Raw genomic sequence first — 23,122 nt, forward strand, 5'->3', positions numbered from 1 at the left:
AAAGTTTTATAGATGTTTACAAAATTTTTAGATTATGTTTGGGATGACCTGAATAATAACGTAAGTTTCTATAGCATGAATAGACTTCAGTGGAAGGTGGAGTTTCTCAAACACACAGGCTGTCTTTCTCTGGAGCAGCTGAAACAGGCGTGAGAAGCTCATGGAACTGTCAAGTCAGGAGATGTAAGTCCCGTGTATTAAAATACCTGGGCCAGAGAAAAACAACTCTATTTTAAATCAGAAGTCACTAAGGAAGAAGTCCAGAATGTCTGGTATTGATTGCAATGGAGATGCAATGCTTTTCTATGTAGGAAGCACTAAAGTGAGTAGAGCCTTTAATTTAGGGAAATTTTAGAGCAATTTTTCCAAGAAATAGTAGGGAAACCGCCTGATGAGTAGGATGGTTCCAGTTCAACAAACATTTATAATGTATACTTGTCAAGCACAGAGGCTGTTAACATGAATAAACAAAGATAAAGTTTTTGGTCTAGAAGAATGTATAGTTTAGCAGAGAAGTAGGACTTGTACGTTTTAAAATTAAGTTTATAAAACTTGTATTGGTTTCCTATTGCTGGTAACAAATTGCCACAAATTTAATGACTTAAACATCACAAATTTCTCATGGTACGGTGGCATTGAGAAGTCCTGAACTAAATCACTGAGCTAAAATCAAGATGCTGGCAAGGCTGCCTTCCTTGTGAAGTTTGTGGAGGAGAATTTTCCTGGCCTTTTCTAGCATCTAAGAGACTGCTTGTGTTCCCTGCGCTTCGGCCTCTTCCTCCATTTTCAAAGCCAGCAGCTTCTCCTCATGACACTACTGTCTTCCTATAAGGACTCTTGTTATTACACTGGGCCCACTGGGATAATCTTCCCCATCTCAAAATCCTTAACTTAATCATATTGGCAAAATATGGTAAAAACGGAAAACTTAGTAAAGATTCATGGCTGTGTGACTGAATAAATTGATATGAAGAAAATGAAAAGACAAGTCCAAGACTGGGAAAAAAGTACAAGACATATATCTGACAAAAGACTTGAATATATAACACATTGATTGCCACATTAGAAAAAACAATTTTCTTTGGGCCCATAGCGTTTTATTAGGTCAAGAGACATGTGAGTTATATGCTTCACGAGGTCCCAGGCTCAAAATTGGCCTAACTCACATGGCAGTTAATGTGATAAAGAACTCTTAACAAATCAATAACAAAAAGACAAACCTGATTTTTTTTTAATGGGGAAAAACTTGAACAGACACTTTTATCAAAGATGTATGAATGACAAAATAAAATAAAATCCCAGGGAGATATTTTGATGCCACTACTCAAATGGCTAAAGTTAAGAAGACTGTCAGTCCAGTGTTTGTAAAGTTAACACTCTTACTGTACAGCTAGCAGCCCTACTCCTGGAGAAATGAAACTGTATATGCACAAGGACTGGTGTGCATGAATACTCATAGCAGCTTTATTCTTTTTTTTTTTTTTTTCCAGAACTAGTAACAGCTTTGTGGTTATTCTGAGATAGATTCATACAGACACAATGGACTTAGCAATAAGACTGAACTGATAGAACAACGTGGATGAATCACAGAGGCATTATTCTGAGGGAATGAAGCTGCCAGACACTAAGCCACTGTATGACTCCATGATGTGAAATTGGGGACAAGGCAGAACTGTAGTGACAAAAGCCTATTAGTGGTAACTAGGGTTGGGGGAGGGTAATTATCTGTAAAGGGGCAAGAGGTAACTTTTTGGGGTGATAGAAATGTTCTACGTCTTAATTGTAGTGGTGGTTATGACTGCATTTTTCACAGTTTATCTCCCATTAAAATGGGTAAGTTTCATTATGTATAAAACATACCTAAATAAAACCGAATTAAAACACGTCTCTACACACACAAACACAAATCCCATTAAACAGTTTGCCAATCTTGAAGTAATTGCGCTTGAAGCAATTCACTTTTTTTTTAACTTCCAATATACGGGCAGTCCCTGAGTTACGAACATCTGACTGATGTGCAACTCACACTTATGAACACAAGCCATTACAAGTAATAGGTAAATGTACCCTTCCAACTTACATACAAATTCAATTTAAGAACAAACCTATAGCTGGGCATGGTGACTCAAACTTGTAATCCCAGCACTCTGGAAGGCTGAGGTGGGTGGGTTTCACGGGTTCGAGACCAGTCTGAGCCAGAGCAAGATCCTGTCCCCTCCCCCCCCAAAAAAATAGCCGGGCATTATGGCAGGCACCTGTAGTTCCAGCTACTTGGGAGGCTGCGTCAAGAGAATTGCTCAAGGCCAAGGGTTTGATGTTGCTGTGAGCTGTGACACCACCGCACCTCCTGAGGGCTGCATAGTGAGACTATCTCAAAAAAAAAAAAAGAAAAAAAGACAACATACCTATAGCCCCTGTCTTGTTTGTAACCCAGGGACTGCCTGTATTACACCTATGTGGATAAATCTGGGCTCTGTGCAATAGTTTTATGTATACTAGTACTATGAAATTCAAAGGAAAATATCTTTATGCCTGGGATTACTGGAAAAAAGAACTTTTGAGCTTCCTCCTGTTGACATGGGAGGATTGGAATTGGATTAGAAGGGGAAAAGGTGACCTAAGTGTTCCAGGAAAGTGAGTCCCAATGTGACAATAACTTGAAGTCTAAGTGGGACTTTGGCTTCACACATGAAAGAATTTGGGAGAGAGCCAACTGTGTAAAGTGCAAGCAAGTCTCTTTCAGAAAGTATAGAAAACAGACTCCCTGTGGGGAGAACAGCCGCCGTGGTTCCTTCAGTCCCTCTGTTCACACGTGGCTTAATTGTAGACTTAAACTTGGGGAGGAATATTCGCGTTATTTCTTGAAAAGGGGCAGTGTTGTCTTAGGATGACACCCTCCTTGTGACTAAATATGGCCAAAAAGGAACTGTGGTGGTGTCAGGTGCATGCTGGGAGTGGGAAGCGTCCTCAGGAAGCTTTATGGTAAGGAAGGTAGGAACAGCTGCAAGGTCTGGGGGTGGTGGCTCCTCTGCCATCCCAGTTCTAACCGGGTAGAGCTTGTCCTGCCTCCCTTCTCATTTAGATCAGTGCAGCTCAAAACTTCCTGACCCTATTTTGATCAGGGTGATTTGAAACTTTCGGCCTCAGGTGAGCAATGCCTGCCAGTTCCCTGTCTGGGGAGGGATGTATCTGAGGTGGAGAAGTCTGAATGGAAGCCACACGACTTAGTAGTGACAGGACTGAAGGGAAGCCTCAGATTGCCTTCGCGGAGTGAGCTCCAACCTTGGGGTGCCTCACGTTCTAGGATGAGGAATAGGGAATTGATTTAGTGGGTCAGTGAATGAGACTTGTGATGAGAGAGTTAATGTCACTTTAAAAGCATTGTTATTTATTTATTTATATGTTTTTTAAAGCATTGTTATTTATAAATCACATAGACTAGGGTCTGGAGCATGATCATTGCTATGTATTTTTAAATAGACTCTCTCTCTCTTTTTCCAAGAGAGGTATTTAATGACAGAACAATAGGGAGTGGCATCCATACATGAGCTGGGTAGAAAAGTAAGAGGAATGAACATTTATACAACATATTATCAGCCAAATGATTTTATCTCAACCACACGGATATGCAATATTACCCTGGTTTTATAACTATGGAAACGTAGACTTACTAGGAGAGGCTTGGGTTCTACGGCAAACACAGAAAGGATGTTGCTCCTCAGGGGTTGATGAAAGCCTACTTGAGTTAAAATCACCAGGGAGAGGGATGAATGTCCACAAATCGTACCTAGAGCAAGTAGGTTTGATTGAAACATTGGGGAAGGGTAGGAATCTGGACTGCTAACTAGCTGGCTAGTTGGTTGGTAATCTTAAGAAGGCTTGAGAAACACTCTTTTCAGATTTAGCAGGTATTTTGGTGATTTCTAGAATTTAGAGTTCTTAGAAACCAAAGTTAGCCTCAGAGTATCTTTGTCTTTGTTAAAAACTGTTATATCTTTACTGTGTTTGTAATGTAGCCATAATTCTCAGTGCTTGTATTTCATAAATAAGAGTTCTAAAAATAAACAAGTGGGTGCTCTTTATAATCCTCTAGAATTTACATTGTCGGCTGCTCAAAGAACGCTACTTGTAGCACTATTTTTCAGATTCCTTTCTTCACCATTCCCTTAGCTTAAGGTACTTGAGACCTGTTACCTTGTGTTTACCATTTTTTATACAGTATGGGATAAATACAAGGTGTACTTTTATTACTATATGTAAGTGAATTATAGTAGGTAGCAAATAAAAGAACAGGTTTTCATAATAATATATTATACATACAGGTACTCTGACTTAAGATGAGGTTATGTCCCAATAAACTCATTGCAATTTGAAAATACTGTATGTCAAAAATGCCTTTCATGCACCTAACCTACCAGACATCATAGCTTTGCCTAGCCTACCTTAAATGTGCCTGCAATTGGGCAGAATCATCTAACGCAAAACCTATTGTATAATACAGTATTGAGTACAGTTTCTACAGAATTTCTATTGCTTTCATACCATCATAAAGTAGAAAAATCTTAAGGTGAGTGATCATAAATTGGGGGCATCTCATAGTGGGTCTTTATGAGATAATTCTATTCTCCTTAACTCTTCCTTTGTCACTTACCAAGCATATTAACCCCAAATCTTTGTAGTATTTAGCTGCCTACTTATTAAAGTCCAACACTTAATCTTACGTGATTATATATGTATTTTCAACAGTGATTCTTTTCTTGCACACCGAGAAAGTATGCAACAGATGATGAGAAGTTTTTCTGAACCTTTTGGAAGAGACTCGCTCAGTATCTCTGATGGTAGAGGGAGAGCTCATAAGCATACCAGACATTACGATGACGAGGATTCCTTGACTGTAAGTTCATGTTTAAAAAGACAGTTATTGAGAAAGTCACGTAGGAGTTTGAAGAAAAGGATTACGGAAGTACTCGTTCATGATTATACTATATTATAGAAATTACTATTATATAAAAGGGGGTATCTAGTGGAAAGCTGAATTCTTGAACCATAAATTGTTAGCTGTATAGAATTCCACTGTGCAGCCAAAACTTTCAGAACCATATTACAAGATAAACTTAAACCATTGTTTTTCATACACACACACACACACACACAAATATGGTGTTTAACTAAAAATCATTTAGTTAAATGATTGTATTTAACAGATGTCTTTTTAAAGAATTTGGGTCTAGCTGGATGCAGTGGTTCAGGCCTGTAATACTAGCACTCTGGGAGGCCAAGGTGGGTAGATTGCTTAAGCTCAAGAGTTCAAAACCATCCTGAGCAAGAGCAAGACCCTGTCTCTACTACAAATAGAAAAATTAGATGGGCATGGTGGTGGGCACCTGTAGTCCCAACTACTCAGGAGGCTGAGGCAAGAGGACTGCTTAAATCCAAGAGTTTAAGGTTGCTGTAAGCTCTGATGCCACGGTGCTCTAGTCTGGGGAACAGAGTGAGACTGTGTCTCAGAAAAAAAAAAAAACGTCATAAGTCAAACCCCTGGAAGTTGGGGACTGTCTATATTGTATTGGATGTTAGGTTTCAACATATGAATGTGGGATAGTGATACTAACATTTAGACCATAGCACTTGTCCAGTTTATAGTGGCAGAAATTAGCTTTTATTTATGATTATTAATCATTTATTAGTGTAGTGTAAAGTCTATAGGCCAGCATCCAGTAGAACTTTCTAGAAACTGGAACTGTTCTTAATACACACTGTCTAGTGTATTAGACACTCCCTACATGTCTGCTGAGCACCTGAAAGGTGCCTACTGCTACTGAGAAGCTAAATTTTAAATTTTATTTAATTTCGATTATTTTAAATTTAATTTTAATTGCCACATGTGACTGATGACTGCCTTAATGATGGATAGTATGATGATAGACATTCAGATAGACTCCAAAGCAGCTAGCTCTTTTTTAAACAATGGTAAGTAAAGCGTACTAATCATCTGTATGTGAACCTCATCTTATTTCTCATTTCATAATCATCTTTAAACATTTTTTTCCAGGAAAAACTGCAGTATTCTTCCATCTGTTAAAAGTAAATGATAATTTAGGCTCGGCACCTATAGCACAATGGTTACAGCGCCAGCCACATACGCCAAGAGTGGTAGGTTCAAGCCCAGCCCTGGCCAGCTAAAACAACAATGACAACTGCAACAAAAAATAGCTGGATGTTGTGGCAGGCACCTGTAGTCCCAGCTACTTGGGCAGCTGAGGCAAGAGAATCGCTTAGGCCCAGGAGTTGGAGGTTGCTGTGAGCTGTGACGCTATGGCACTCTACTGAGGGTGACATAGTGGGACTCTGTCTCAAAAAAAAAAAAAAAAAAGAAGTAAATGATAAATTTAAACCAATTAATTTCATAAAACATAAGTCTCATGGCTTTTTTTTTTTTTTCTTTTGAGTCACAGCTCACAGCAACCTCAAATTCTTGGGCTTAAGCTATTCTCTTGCCTCAGCCTCCCAAATAGCTGGGACACAATGCCTGGCTATTTTTTGTTATTGTTGTTGTCGTTGTTGTTTGCAGGCCCAGGCTGGGTTTGAACCCTCCAGCCCCAGTGTATGTGGCCGATGCCCTAACCACCTAGCTATGGGCGCCAAGCCAGTCTCGTGGCTTTTTAAATAATAATATTGTTCAGTATTATTTACTTGCCTCTTGATTTTTCTTTCTTACATTATATCAACTCTCTTAGATAAATAACACCAATACATTTTTTTGTTCAAAGTATGAAAATATTTTGCTAACCAAGAGCACTGAACATTGTTCTAGGGCAGATGGAGGGCAGCAGTAATATTTTAAATACAGGTATTTCATCCTATTACACTGGGTTTTCAAAGGAGCATTAAGCTTTCAGCCTCAAACTCATTTTCCCCCTGTATATTTGTAACTTTGCGCACACCTTTTCCCTAGATATCGTGTACAGAGGGTGCCAAAAAGATGTGTACACATTTTAAGAAAGGAAAAGACTGTATTAAATTTGTATTAGTTGAGTCATATTTAACTTCTGCAGTTACAAGAAGTGCTCAACATGACTTGTATTGATCTTTCGTTATTGATATATATATTGAATATTAAAATTTTAATTTTTTCCTTTCTTAAAATGTGTATACATTTTCTTGACGTGTATATTTGACATGTTTATTTCTAAATATGAAGGACTTATATAATAGCAAAAATAAATTTAATTAAAAGAAAAGAAAAAAGCAACAGCAAGAAAAACCTGTATCCCAACTTGTCTTTTCTAACAAAATTTTGTAACTAGAAGTTAATGTGGGAACAAAAATTTGAAATTGATTACAGAAAATGGAGAAGAGTTTTTGCTGTTAAGAAGTTTGAAAAGAGCAGAACCAAGAAGATAATAGGCTTTTGAGCACGATAACTCTGAGTTTATTGGAACCCTTAATCAAAATAAATATGAAACATTTTTCTTTTCATAAAGTAATGTTTTAAAATGAATGTTTTGATTAAGCAGTGAGCACCTATACTTATGCTTTTAAGCATAATAGATGAAAATTTCTATTTCATAGAGATAGCGCGATATGTTTTTTCGAAGTTTTGCTCAATTTCTGGATAGACGTCATCTTTATCAGCCATATTATGAAGGAAAACAGAAACTCACATTAGAAATAGAAACATCAACTATGCCATCTTGTTGTTTAAAAGTACATTATTTAATCTATAAATCTATTTAATGAGGCACCTTTTAACTCCAGCTATGACATTTAGACTGAGTGATGGTGCCAGAGTCAATCTAAAATTTATACTCTATTCAGATTAAAAGAAATAAGAATTCTATTATACATCTAAAACACTTTGGAGACTACTGTTCTAGAAATACATTATAAGTATGTATCATCTGATATCATTAATTATAAAACTTAATAGAACCATGGTTTTATTTTTCAGCATAAATGTGAAGGAAATCATCTATCACCAAACTTTACAATAATAAATTATTGTATATGATGTAGATAATATACTATCATCTATAATGGTAAACCACTTTATCACTCAGTGGTAAAACTTTATATCTCTATTGAGAAATTTAAAATTGCTTTCAACATTTAAAACTTCCAGTAATGAAAGCTTCTAATTTGTATACATCTAAACATTTGTTTTTATTCATCTGTACCTATTGAGGAATACAATTTGTGAACTATTAATTTTGGTTATTTTACCTATTATACTTAACATGGTTTTGTCTATCAAAGACACTAAAAAATTTTAAATCTATTTATGTGATCCTTTCTGAAGTCTATGCTAATTTCTTATTCCATAAACTAGTCCTTGGGAAGTGTTAAATTTTTACCAAATTTCTCTACTGTTCTTTTAGAATTTTATTAATGTAAATAAAAAATTTTATTTTTAATTAGTTATAGGCAAAGTTAACTGATCTTTAAATAACACCAAATTGACCAGGCACAGTGGCTCGTACTGGTAATCCCAGCACTTTGGGAGGCCAAGGCAGGAGAATCACCCGAAGCCAGGAGCTGGAGACCCCCCCCAGGCAACATAGCAAGATCCTATCTCTACAAAAAATAAAAAAAATAAAATAACTGGGCATGGTATACCTGTAGTTCTAGCTACTCAGGAGACTAAAGCAAGAGGATCACTTGAGTCCAGGACTTCAAGTTGTAGTTAGTGAAATGTCATTGCACCACTGCACTCTAGCCTGGAGGACAAAGCAAGACCTTGTCTCTAAAATAGTTTTTTTAAAAAGGAATAATTGAGGGCGGCGCCTGTGGCTCAGTGAGTAGGGCGCCGGCTCCATATACCAAGGGTGGCGGGTTCAAACCCAGCCCCGGCCAAACTGCAACATAAAATAGCCGGGCGTCTGCAACATAAAATAGCGGGGCGTTGTGGCGGGCACCTGTAGTCCCAGCTACTTGGGAGGCTGAGGCAAGAGAATCACCTAAGCCCAGAAGCTGGAGGTTGCTGTGAGCTGTGTGATGCCATGGCACTCTACTGAGGGCGATAAAGTGAGACTCTGTCTCAAAAAACAAACAAACAAACAAAAAAAGGAATAATTGAGCAAAGGAAAGATGATTTAATAATTGTCACGTATGTTTTATTACTTTTGACATGGATTTGCAATTCCTTTGAAAATGTTTATCTTACTCCATAGCAAGTACTTTTTCTTCTAACTGCCTTCAGTAACTATCAGAGTAGTCATATTTTCAAGTGACACATGGCCCTACTTGCTGCCAGACTCCTCTCAGGCTCTACAATAAATAAGCAGACAATTTAAAAAATAAATGTTGAATTATTTTTGTTTAGAGGCTTTTGTGATTTTGGAAGCTCTAAGCTATGCGGTTATGCAATGGATTTCTTTCTTGTTCAGGGATTAGTATATAATGAATATTGTAACCAAAAATAATTGGATATTATTTTTCTAGGCACCAAGTTATTCTCTCATGCCTTTTGGCGATTTGGGTAATATGGTTGGTATCATGAAACAACAAACCATTTTAGCAATATTTTCTAACATTTATTTTTTATTAACTCAAGCAGACTGAGTTGGCATGCAGTCTCACTAATTTTCATAATGGCTGTTTATAGTAGCATTTGTACTGAAAACTTGTATTATCTCGGAATGTTTTGGCATGTGTTTTCTGAAGTAAGTCATGTCAACATGTATAAAATTATTCTTGAAAAATAAGTAGATTTTGGGCGGTGCCTGTGGCTCAGTCGGTAGGGCGCCGGCCCCATATGCCGAGGGTGGCGGGTTCAAACCCGGCCCTGGCCAAACTGCAACCAAAAAATAGCCGGGCCTTGTGGCAGGCGCCTGTAGTCCCAGCTACTCGGGAGGCTGAGGCAAGAGAATCACTTAAAACCCAGGAGCTGGAGGTTGCTGCGAGCTGTGTGAGGCCACGGCACTCTACAGAGGGCCATAAAGTGAGACTCTGTCTCTAAAAAAAAAAAAAAAGAAAAATAAGTAGATTTTAATAGAATATGTGCTTGATTTACACACGGGGTCCCCATAGTTATGTTTGAAAGTTGGGGACTTCCACATGCTTATGATGACTTTCTCAAAGGTAAAACGGTACAGAACTGAAAGTAGATAAGCGTGACTTTTGGAAAAGCCCAGCGTGGCTGCTTCCTCTTCATCGGCCACCTGTCTGGGCTGCCTTTCCTGCAGAGTCACAGCAGCTCTCCCACCCCTGTTCCTTTGGGCTTTGGTGCTGTTCTGTGATGCTCGTTTCTGAGAAGTAGCAGAGAACAGCACGAACTTACAACATTAGTATTTACATTTTCATGAAAATTTTTTTTTTTATAAAAATTTATTTTGTGCTACAATTGAATTATTCATTGCCCTGAAGTTTGTCATACAGGTATAATATTAGTCCCTACTGTCTAGAGTTTTTAGTGGGACAAATGACCAAAAAAAGAATAAAAAAGCAATTATAACCCAGAGTTATCAGTGAAATGATCAGGAAGGTCAGTATGCTGTGGGAGGACACATTTTAAAACACTTAACCCAGACCTCTAGAAGTGGGGTGGACAGATAAATCTTTTGTTGTTTGATTTGACAGTGAATTGAGAAAAAGGCAGAATATACCTAAAGGTCCAATCTTTCCCCTCCTCTCCTTTCCTCCTTCTTTGGGCTAAGCTTTCCGTCTGTCATGAATTATGTCCGATACAGGCCCTCATTCTCAACCTAGTCTTGAAACAAAATATAGTAGATCCTCCATAGCTGACCACTTCCCTACACTGACCACCTCCTTCAATTGACCTGATTTTCATAGCTCAGATACATACCACAAGTACGTATCAGTACAGGCCTACTTCCTTAGGTTGACCACCTCTGTATGCTGTATTCAGAATATTCCCTGAATTGTGTTTGAATCTCTGAAATGCAGACTAAATTCAGTCCTTTGTGTACCTAAAGATATATTAATATGTCCTAACTGTGCCTCTGTTGTTTCCTGCAATATTAAGTGCAGTTTCTAAAGAGGAATTTGGTTTTCCCATCTGTTTCCCATTATTTTGAGCTGTCAGAACTCACTAGAAGGCAGAGACGCAAGCAAGCCTTTGAAAATTCCTTATGTAGGCCCAGCTTGCCGCATTAGCAAACCAATCTCCAGGAGGACTGAAATGCCAGCACTGAACCCCACAGTACCTTCGGATTCAGAACTCCTGAGCAGAGGGGTTCCTTACCGAGCAACACCCTCTGTTTTGTAATAGCAGACAACTCACTAGGTGACATACTAGAATTTGTGCTCTATTTTTATTTTCTGGTGAATGTTCCACTGATATAAAAACCTAAAATCAATAGCAGATTTTTCTAGTTCAAGTTTTCTCAGCCTCAGCACTACTAACATTTTGGGCAGGATAATTCTTTTTCAGGGGGCTGTACTATGGACTACAGGACATTTGGTGGTAACCTGCTAGTCATACACTGTCTTCATTTGTGACAATTAGACATGACATTTTTGCCAAATGTCCCTTGAGGGTCAGAGTTGATCTTGGTTGAGAAATCATTGTTATAGAGGAATTTGTAACTGTTATTCTGAAGAAGCGTACCTCATGCTTCAAAGGTGTGGCCTCCTGATCCTTCCACAGGCAGTAAGTGGAAGGCCTGTTAGCCAAGTGCATTGACCTCTGGCACCTGGACCCTGCTATGATAAGAGGAAGGCTGGTTACTGGAGGGGCAGCTTTTATCAAACATGTGGTACTGGTGGACATGACATTGCTAATTTGTTCTTAAGTTGTATTTATTTGTATAATGGGGTATTGAGAGGTAAGAAGGAAAAATGTGAAGACTCTCCTATGCTAGAGCTGTTCCAACCCAGAAGACATTTCTATTTAATATCAACCAAATTATGTTGTGAGAAAGGTAATTAATGGTGTATGTGCATGTGTTTCTATGAGGAATGTACATGCATGTGTATGTGTGTGTATATGTACACACACCTGTGTATGTGTGTCTTTGTGGTGTTATAGTTCCCTCACCACATCATTTGCATATGCTTCAATTTTCTCTTTAACAAATCACTTTCATTGTATGGTCCTTGAATTATCTTTGCTGGGTTGATTACCACATGAGATCTTACTAAATGAATTGGAAAAAAATAATTTTCACCTGTTTGGGGAAGATTGATTTACTTCTTTTGTGTTGTAGTTAATAACATACTTCCTAATATCCTATAGCGTACAGATGTCAACCCTTTTCAGGCAATGGACCGAATGATGTTAAATATGCGAAACAGTATACAGGATTTACAAAGAAACTTTGTAAGTAGTAAAATAAAGTGATGAGAACGTTGTTTTCAGTTATTGGTACACCCTATATTATAGTGGCTTTCAAACATTTTTTAACCACAGTTTACAGTGTTTAAAAAATACATCTTACACAACACAATAAGCAAAAATTGTGTACTTTATTACTTTTTTTTTTTCCAGACTGAGTCTCACCTTGTAACCCTTGGTAAAGTGCTGTGGCGTCATAGCTCACAGCAACCTCAAACTCTTGGGCAAGCTATTCTCTTGCCTCAGCCTCCTGAATAGCTGGGACCATAGACACCTGCCACAACACCTGGCTATTTTTAAAGACGGGGTCTCGCTCTAGCTCAGACTGGTCTCAAACTGGTGAGCTCAGGCAATCCACCAGCCTCAGCCTCCCAGAGTGCTGGGATTATGGTGTGAGCCACCGTGCCCAGCCTGTGTACTTTATAAATATACTTGAAACAAAAGTTTTGTTACAGTGTGTGCTGATATTTTCTGTTTTATTTTGTTTTAAAAATCCTGGTTACAACCCACTAAATTGATTTTACAACCTACAAGCTTGAAAAATAACATTGATTAACTTTCAAAATTACAAAAACTTCAACCTCAAAAACATTTGTTTTACTGAAAGTCACTATTGTAAATGAACATTTTATATGAATTTGAATATTTTTGTTATGTATAACCTATATGCTTAAAAGGATTTGTGGTATCTAAGAAATTAAGTTTTAGTTCAGAAATTTCAGAAATGATGTTTAGTACTGAATTAGATCTGTATATTCCAAATACTCACAAACTAATACTAGAGTAGCATTCTTATTTTTCTACTCGTAATATTAACATCAAAAATAAATCACTTGATTCTATCTGAAGAAGACCTATACCATTCTTGTTATCCAATTTTGGATTCTATAGATCACTGCAGAATGCCCAACTCTATCTAAGGCATTATTGATTTTAGTAATGTAGGAATCTGGTAGCCACAGGAGGTTTGAAACTGCTTGGTGTATGTTTAATTGGCTTGACATTGGCAAGGTTGTACACAGGGTCTACCACTAACTAGAGAAGTATCACAGGTTTCATGGTATAGCACCTTTGTTGAACTACAAGGATCCAAAGACTCAAGGATCTCTGATGAATCACTTATTAGTCTTTACAAGGAGAGTGGGAATTGGTACCTACCATAGCAGGAGGTTAGGACCTTGCTGAAGCTGACATTTGGAGGAACTGTGTTGTTAGTATGGTAGCCTTAGTGGAACTTAGAGCTAGTGTTGTTACTTATTTGAACTCTCTAGCACTCTTTGTGTTTGACTAGACCCTGAATTTACAACTTCTCTCTAGGATCACCTTTCAATGGAACCACATGGACATTCATTTTGTTCTTCCTCTGTGATGACTTATTCCAAAGTGGGAGATGAACCACCAAAGGTTTTCCAGGCCTCAACTCAAACACGTAGGGCTCCAGGAGGAGTAAGTATTTTCTAAGCCTTCTTAGAGCTTTATAGTTGTGGGAAGATAGACTGTATTTTAAACATTTCAATTAAACTTTGATCTTTCCCAGATTGGCAGTAGAGGGGAAGGCAGTTGCCACCGTGAAAACATTAAAGCTCGACTCTGTGTACTTAGTTTATGACCACTGTTTTGCCCTCCCACAAGGATACCTTTTTTCATGTATGATCTATGTTTATTACCTTTACATGTTGACAAGTCAAATAAACACTTACAGAAGCTTTTGTCAGCTTTTGTGTTTGAAGTAAATTAATTTTTTAACTCATGAAATGTTTCAATGTAAAAAAGGATGTATAGAAAGAATAATATAATGAATACCCATATTGCTGCCACCCAATTTAGTCATATCATGACATTCTTTTTCTATAGGTTTCAGGTTGTCTCGTTTCGTTTTCTTTTTAAACATAAACTCTGTGGACGCAGCCAGCTAAAGGTTCTGGTGCACTCCTCTGAGGGGGGCCTTTTCCTTTACTCCCTCCCTAGACCTAACTGTTTCCCTGTATCTAGAGTTTATCATTGTAATGCATATGTTTATACTTTTTATTACTAATATATGCATCATAAAAATACAATGGATGACTTTGCAGGGTTCTAAACTTTGTATAAATGGTATCATATTGCCCATATCCCCTACAGTTTGCCTTTACTCAGTATACTATGCTTTTTAAGATTTATTAAAGTTGATTTGTGCAGCCTCTGGTTTATTTAACTTTTATGTAGTATCGCTTTTTATTCATTTTCTATTGATAGATATGTAGGTGTGTTTCATTTTTTTTACTAACTCATCCTTATATTTGTCTCCTGTACTAGGATATTTTATTCATTTTCTGTTGCTAGATATGTAGGTGTGTCTAATTTTTTCACTTAAGTCATCCTCATACTTGTCTACTTATGGAAAGGATCTAGGAATGGTATTGCTGGATTGATGTGTCCCTTCATCTGTACATAGAAACTAGCAAGTTACTATCCCACAGTGAGTGAAACTGTTGGCTTTCACCAACTGTAGTAGCAGTGTTTCCATCTCTTCACTTCCTTGTTAGTAAAATTTCAGGTTTACTAGTCTAGTGAGTGTGAAGTAGTTACTTTTTTAGTTCTCTAATATAAAGATAGACCTTTCAATGATGCTTTTGCCATAATTCCGTTAATGTCATCTCACGCATTTTAATTTTAACTTACTAAAAATGACCAAGTCTTATATTTAAAGATTTAATCATCTTTATAATCTCTACTTATCATAAATATACTAATAAAATTTCCATAGTGTTAATAGGTGGGAACCAACCATGAGATTCCAGCTCATCAGCGTGACAGGTGAATAATTAGCTGCCCTTACTTGCAGGAATGCCAGTGTGAACTTCTATGGTCTTGCATTGTTGAAGACAGGATTAAAGGCACTACATTTTCCATAATTTTTATTGTTTGATTTAATATTTGAGAACAATTTGGAAGATGGTTAGATTGTATTGGTTCTATATGTCCTAGATATTTTCATTTTAAGCACCTCAGGAAATATTAAAGACTTACTACCATATTTTACTACAAGTTGATAGTAGAACTGAGGACTCACTATTTTTAGAGCAGTAGATCTAGAGCTTTACCTCCATAGGTAAATAGGCCCTGAGGAATTTAGCATTATAGCCATTATATATATTTAAATAACTAGTAAAAATTTTTAATTTTCTTTATTTTTATAGATAAAGGAAACCAGGAGAGCAATGAGAGATTCTGACAGCGGACTAGAAAAAATGGCTGTTGGTCATCATATCCACGACCGAGCTCATGTCATTAAAAAGTCAAAGAACAACAGGACTGGAGATGAAGAGGTCAATCAAGAATTCATCAACATGAATGAAAGTGAGTTATCACAAAAATAGTGTTCTTTCTTATATAGTTAAAATAAAGCTGTACTTACAGAACTTGATTTTTTTTGTAGAACTTGTCATAATATGTAGTTTCTGAATAATTGTGATAACATTTATATCAAAGTAATAAAATTATTGTCTCACATTTCATTAGTAGATCTTTTTTATCCTTATTTTAGAATTGTATAATATTTATTTTTAGTCTTTTATACTTGGAAAATAAAATTGAATTGTTATTTAATATTATCAATGGGAAAAATTAATTTTAAAATATTTTTTCTGATTGTGAACGAAGTATATTTGAAAAGTATAAAGACAAAAATCATCTATAATCCCATCCCAAAATAACTACTATTAATATTTTAGTAATTATCTTTCTAATAGTTTTATGTATTTATTAGCATACATACTTTTTTTATATTAGTATTTTGCAATCTATGTAGTTTATAGTGTGCTCATCCTTATAATTGTAAACTGTCACCTAATATGTATTTTTTCAAAAAGAGTGATTACCTAAAATTTTTGTTGTAAATAGGCCATAATTTATTTAAACCATTCTGTATTGTTGGGACATTTGAACTTTTATACTATGTATATATAAGATTTTAATTTCTGGCATATGATAGATAATATATCATATCAAGTAAACATTTCCATTTTCTAGATTTTATATTCATTCCTCAATGTATTTAAGCCCTTCCAGTGTCATAATTCTTCTCAAACTCTTAGTCTCAAGTAATCCTCCAACCTCAGCATCCAAAAGTGCTAGAATTACAGGAGTAAGCCACCATACCTGGCCAGCTCATTATAGTTTTTAATTATATTAAAATGTATTAACAAATTTAATAAATTTGTTGACTAATTTTAATAAATATTGATGATTAAGCTTTCATATTTTATTACTTAAATTTTATTTGTTAATAATAATGTAATTATATTAGAACTTAATTATTCATCTCCTATTTTCAGAAAGGATTTTTGAATAATTTTTTGTCATAGTAAGGGATTTACATTATTGTATGATTTTGGAAAAAATTATATTAAGATTGGAGTTTGATATAATCATTTATGTTACAATGAGATGGAAGCCTTAATATCTTGACTTTTCTCTAATTGTAACCTTTATAATTTTATCATATTTAAATATATACTGAGTACTTCACAATATTTAGCATGTGGTCTGAAGAAATTAATGACAGAAACTTGTGAGGTTAAGTTAGATAAGATGTTGGTGAGGTGGGGCAGCGCCTGTGGCTCAGTTGGTAGGGCGCCGGCCCCATATACCGAGGGTGGCGGGTTCAAACCCGGCCCCGGCTGAACTGCAACCAAAAAATAGCTGGGCGTTGTGGCGGGCACCTGTAGTCCCAGCTACTTGGGAGGCTGAGACAAGAGAATTGCTTAAGTCCAGGAGTTGGAGGTTGCTGTGAGCTGTGTGATGCCATGGCACTCTACTGAGGGCCATAAAGTGAGACTCTGTCTCTACAAAAAAAAAAAAAAAAAAGATATTGGTGAGGTGACTAGAAGTGCCAGCACAGCGGTGCTCACATGTACAGGAGTAGCATACTCACTATGAGATGACCCAGGAAGACGGTCAGGGTAATTGGGTCAATGGGTCCATTTGGTAGACTGATATGATGTCCAGGCAGGTGAAAAACCAGATCATCAAGAATCAGATCCTCAATAGCAATAGGAGAGGAATAAAGAGGAAAAAAATTATAGTAGAACCTCTGTAAGTTGACCACCCATGGGACTTTAACAAACTCATCAACATATGGAGGTGGTCCACATAAGGAGCTAGGCCTACCATACTGATACATGGGGTGCATGTCCAGTCTGTGAAAATTTGGTCAACCTAAAACGGGGGTCACTGTAGGGAGGTGGTCAATAGTGGATGTTCTACTGTATTACCCTGGTTAAAAACCTTTATATTTGAAGCACTTCCTGCCTTTGTCTTGGGCTTAGACAGATGAAAACACGAGGCTAGAATGAAGTGTGGGGGGATCGAGGCAGTTACTGACCATTTGTACCTTAATACTTTCTCCATTATTTCATTATGTAATACAGATGATGCTCATGCTTTTGATGATGAGTGGCAAAGTGAGATTTTGAAGTACAAACCAGGAGGACAGTACCGCCATCTAGAAAACCCTAGAATGCGGGGTGTCAGTCATGACAATTTAAGATCTCGAGAACTTAAAAGAAGGTAAAACTTAATTCTAAAATAAATTATATATTTTAAGAAAAATTAGAAGGAAATTTTTGTAATTTTACTTTTGTTACCGGGAAGTTTTGATGAACATCCAAGTTGCATCCTCAATATCTTTTATGAAAGATGTGATAATTTTATATTTAATACAGATATTCCACAAATTTAAATTTGTATCTAAAACCAATAATATTTTAGGATTGTATGGTTAGTAATTCACTAGCAAACTATGCTTCAGAAGGTAAAAGCCAAAAACCTCTTAAGGAAAAGTGATAAATCTTATAAAACAGATTCTAATTTGGATATAGAGTCATATATTTCACACCAGGTAAATATAGTTATGTCTAGAGAGATGATAAGGGGAAACGAACTGTATAGAAGACTTAATAACTTTCTTAAGTCAAATTCAGCATTTGACATAAATGAAATTTTAGACATTTGTATAATATGTAACAGTGTGTGAAATACCGTATTTCACGTGTATTAGATATTTTGTAAAAATTTTGCAAAAGCTTTAGCTTCCCATGGGATTTATTTTTGGAATAGCTATAAAAAATAAATGTGCTGAAATCACACATTAAAAATTACAGACATTTTTATGCATTTAATACAATTTTTTTCGTTACTATTTAATTTGGTTCCCTGGGGAAAAATTGAAAACAATACCTAATTCCTATTGAAATTACGTCAAGTGAGAGAGGCCCCTCCAGGCCTTAAAACAGAAATCTGTTCTAGGCTATAAGAGAGTGGAGGATTGCTGCAGAAGGTGGAAGGCTTCAAAGAACCAGCCGTGGACAAGTGGGTATCAAGTAAATCAGAAGCCTTTTGCAGAATTTCATGTGCTAGCATCTTCTCCTTTAAAATACTTATTTAGGAATCTAGAGCCCTAATATTTTCTGTTGAATGGCTTAGAAACTTGCTCTTATGTTAATTTCAGATATTTGTCTCTCTTTGGAAAATTTATTGATTAAAAGCCTAACCGTGCTAAGTTTGAATATGAAATCCAGATCCCAGGTAAAGAAAGCACATGCTTTTTATGGATGACCCAGAAATCTATGGCCCTAACAGTGGCATTTTCTCTTAACTAGGACTGCCCAATAGCTTTTTCTGAAGTAATTTTATGCAGTGATGAAAATGTTATGTATCTACACTGTCCAATATGGTAATGACTAGTCCCATGTGACTAGTGAGTCACATTTGATATGTGCCTGGTACAACTGAGGACTGAATTATTTTGTTTTATTTAATTTTAAATATAAACATGGCTAGTGGCTGCCATATTGGACAGCATGGCTTAAACTCTAAATAGTTAAATCTATTTCAAATAAACCACTGTTGCTATTGTACACGTTCACCACAGGAGTCTGCTTTCCTTTTCAAAACTCTTAAGTAACATTTAAGATAAAATTCTCTTTACATTATAGTGGTTTTTAACATGTTTATTTATGTTTTACAAACCACTGACCATTTAAAAATGGTATTAATGTTATGTGTATATTTCTCAGGGAGAAACTTCATCAAAGTCCAGCCATTGAAAGCGGAAGAAGATCAAACGTTTTTGTGGACAAGCTTAACATCAAAGGCTCGCCTGTGAAAAACAACAACAAATAAATAGCCATGCATTTCATTTGTTTAGTTTTGGTTGTTTTAACAGAGAAAGCAATGGTGCTCGGTGATACACATTAAGACCAATGTCTTGTTGCTAAATTAATACCGTACTTTGCAACTTTCTTCTGATATCTGAATGTTCATGGAAGCACTAACTTTATATTATCCCTACTTTAGGAATAAAATTTCGATTTTCAACTATGTGAGTAAATGGTTAATTAACCATTCTATAAAATTCTTTACTTTAAAACATACTAATTTTTAAAGCTCACATGCTTATTTTACTTTCTCAATTATTTTTGTATTGGCTATATGTTCTTTTATACTTAAGATTATTTATAAAGAAGTGAATGTTAAAAAAAAGTCTGAACTTTTACTAACATTAGAGTAATGTTAATGGTCAAATGGTTAATGGTTAATTTATTTCAAATTTTATAATGTGTTATATAGCCAACTAGCTTAAAGCTTTAAATAAAGCTTTTTCTTTAATAAAGAAAATGGTATCAGTACCATTTTATGAGAAATTAGTTATTATTTTGATAAAGGGCAAGAATAATCAAGTAGTTCAAAGAAAATGTTTTAAATTGCTAATATATGAGTTTTCTTGATCTAGTTTCTTTATACAGTATGTTCTTTTTTGTTCTGTATCACATTGTTAACATTCATCAGACTTTAAATAGACCTTTCTATAACTTCGTAAGAGGGTATATTTTCACTTTACTCATCCCCCAAAGAGCTTAATCTATCTCCAAGGTTAAGATAACATTCTAAAGTTGGAGAGTCCTTGGAGAAACTCTACTTAGCTTTTTTGCGACATTTAGAAAAATACATTTAGTATTCTGCAAACCAGAAAGATTGATTGTCTCAAAATTTGTTTGACAGCTGATGTGTGTTTTTGAGCAAGGTGCTTATTCACTTGTTTCTGTTTTAATTATGTCATCAAAAAATTCAGCTTTACCTTTTTAATTCTAGAATTCAAGGATTAATCTGTTTTTCTAAAAATTAGGTTTGAATTTTATAATAATATAAAATCTTAACACTTATAGCTATTGTTGAAGACAATATTTCTATCAAGGAAAAAAACAGAAAATCTACTATCGGTCTGTAATCCTAAATATTTTCCTTTTTAAGTTTAGAAGTAAAATTACATGACTATTCTCTGATTTTCTACATTTTGCTATTTTGTGTTAATCATTAATGAGTCACTAAAAATGCAAATTTGTTCATTTATTTTTATTACTGATATTAGTGAAGCATGTATTAAAAATTTCTTGTGCGTACTTCCGTATACTATGAACATACCACATTAGAAAATTGTCATGAATTTTAAATGACACTTTTGCGTAAATTAACTCGATAGAGCAAAGTCTCAATAAAGTTGACACTTCATAATTATTCTACTTTTGCTTAAATCATTGTACTGATGCTAACTTGAGTCATTAAATTTAAATCTGAAAACATACTTTAATATATTATTGTGCTTAATAGCATAACTTCTATACATCATATATATATGGACCAGTTAGAGAATTCACAGATACCTTTTTCTTCATTATTTGTTTACCAGGGAAATCAAATAAAAATTAAAATATGTATTTCTTCTTAGAATACAGTGCTTCCTTATGGGACACTTATAGAGAATGTAACACAGAGACATGAAGTGTCATGGTAAACCTGCATGTGACCTCAGCTCTGTATGTATGAGTTTTTCATGGTCCTGCTTGGGCCCTTTTAAAAAAGCCATGCCTAAGGGAAGTTGCTTTTAGAAATAAGGACAACAAAATCTGGAATTCCAACACATGCACACAAATAAGACTTAAGGCTTGCTAATAATAAGATTGATTATTATGCTACAGGAACCTAATTATCTGGTTTTGTACAGAAATCACTTTTGGCCTTTGACATTTGAAACTAATATAAACTGATCTTTCTAACTCATTTCCTTTTTAGCATTCACTCATTTTTGTCTAGTGTAAATCATATACTAAATGTAAAATGTTTCATAAAACCTATAAAAATTAGTAAAATTGTATTCAAATTAACATTTGTTAAAAATTTGCTTAAATTATACGCATTGAATACCAGCTTAAATTTCTGAAAATAACTGAGGTGGAAATTTGCTTTAAAGATAGTGCTTTTGCCTCAGTTCCCAGAAGTAGATGTTAATTAAAGCTGTCGTTTCTTGATTTGTGGCATATGATGACTTTCCTTTAAATTGCATAAATGGGTCCCTGCACAGTGGCTCACGCCTGTAATCCTAGCACTCTGGGAGGCCCAGGTGGGTGGATTGCTTGAGTTCAGGAGTTCAAGACCAGCCTGAGCAAGTGCAAGAGCAAGACCCTGTCTCTAAAAATGCATTGTGACAAGCACCCATAGTCCCAGCTACTCAGGAGGCTGAGATAAGAGAATCACTTGAGCCTGAGAATTTGAGGTTGTTGTGAGCTATGACACCGTATCACTCTACCAAGAGGGTCAAAATAAGACTCTATCTCAAAAAAAAAAAAAAATTGCATAGATGGAAATACTTTCAGAGCAAAGAAGTAATTACTCTTCACCTATTTGACTCCTCTGTTGTAATGAAATGAAAAGACACTTTCTTTTTCCTGCAGTGATAGATATAAAATGTATTAATTTTTATTATTCCTTGAAACTTCAAAATCATGTCTTCTAAATAACTGGATTTAAGCACAAACAAGAGAATATTAAACACCCAAATTGTCTATTCTACAAATGCTTTTATATTTCTGATTCTGTTGAAATGGATATCTTAAAATTTTAGGGAGGGGACATTCTGCAAAATACCTGAACAGTACTCTTGAGAACTGTCAAGGTCGTGAAAACACAAGGAAAGGCTCAGAAGCTATCACAGACCAGAGAAGACCAGGAACGCCTTGCTGGTGGAGAGCAGGAGGGCGTGGGCTGCTCCTGCCAGCCAGGGGGTACAGCAGATGTATCTCTCCCTATTCCTCTCACTATGTGTGTCTTTCATGTTTGTTCGTTTACGTTGACCACTGTCAGCGTTTCTGGATTAAAGGTATCTTTAGTGCTCTTCCAGGATAAATGAAATGCAAAAAGGAAAACAAAGTGAGGGAACTCACTGTTATGTCATTCTTCAAATCCTAAGGTCCTTCCCTAGCTAGTCTCTTTCTCTGCTCTAAAGATCTTATGTTTGTTTTAAGTATTATTTTCAAAGTTTTAAGTTACTCTTATAGGGAAGAATGTGTATGTTCCATCTTGTGTAGAACCAGAAGCCTCTTTTCTCAAATACTGCTTTATGTATTTTAATGCTATGTTATTAGGTATATATAGGCTTAGAATTGATACACCTTCCTGGCTACTCAAATCCTTTATTATTAAGGAGGGTCTCCTTTTTATATCTAGTAGTCACATTAATCTTGAAAGTTTTATTAGAATAGAGATTTACCAGCATTCTTTTGGCTAATATTTGCTAGTTACATCTTTTCCATATTCTTAGTGTCAACATTTCCTTTAAGATATGTGACTTTTGGAAACAGCATAGAGCTGTATTTAAAGAAAAAAAAATTGAAGTTTTTTGTCTTTCAACACAAATGTTTCATCTGTTTATCTTTTTAAATTATTACTTTGCATTTAACTTATCAATTTGTGTTTTATATTTACCTTTTCCCCTCCCTTCTTGCTTTATTT

At 35.6% G+C, this 23,122-nt stretch overlaps 1 protein-coding gene across 4 annotated transcripts in view; it reads left to right on the top strand.

Moving 5' to 3' along the window:
• Positions 1-21,498, top strand: part of MLF1 (myeloid leukemia factor 1) — a 32,858-nt gene extending 11,360 nt beyond the window's left edge. The window contains exons 2-8 of one of the 4 annotated variants that reach the window (XM_053600242.1): positions 4,747-4,894; positions 9,442-9,486; positions 12,197-12,280; positions 13,613-13,741; positions 15,475-15,634; positions 17,707-17,845; positions 19,354-21,498. In XM_053600242.1, the coding sequence (XP_053456217.1) occupies positions 4,747-4,894; positions 9,442-9,486; positions 12,197-12,280; positions 13,613-13,741; positions 15,475-15,634; positions 17,707-17,845; positions 19,354-19,459 (811 nt within the window). In that variant the 3' untranslated portion in view covers positions 19,460-21,498. The remainder of the gene's footprint in view (positions 1-4,746; positions 4,895-9,441; positions 9,487-12,196; positions 12,281-13,612; positions 13,742-15,474; positions 15,635-17,706; positions 17,846-19,353) is intronic. The other 3 variants (XM_053600243.1, XM_053600245.1, XM_053600244.1) reach the window with 3 other exon arrangements.
• The last annotated feature ends 1,624 nt before the right edge of the window (positions 21,499-23,122 follow it).

This window comes from Nycticebus coucang, chromosome 8 (genome assembly GCF_027406575.1).
Source record: "Nycticebus coucang isolate mNycCou1 chromosome 8, mNycCou1.pri, whole genome shotgun sequence".
Taxonomy (NCBI): Eukaryota; Metazoa; Chordata; class Mammalia; order Primates; family Lorisidae; genus Nycticebus; species Nycticebus coucang.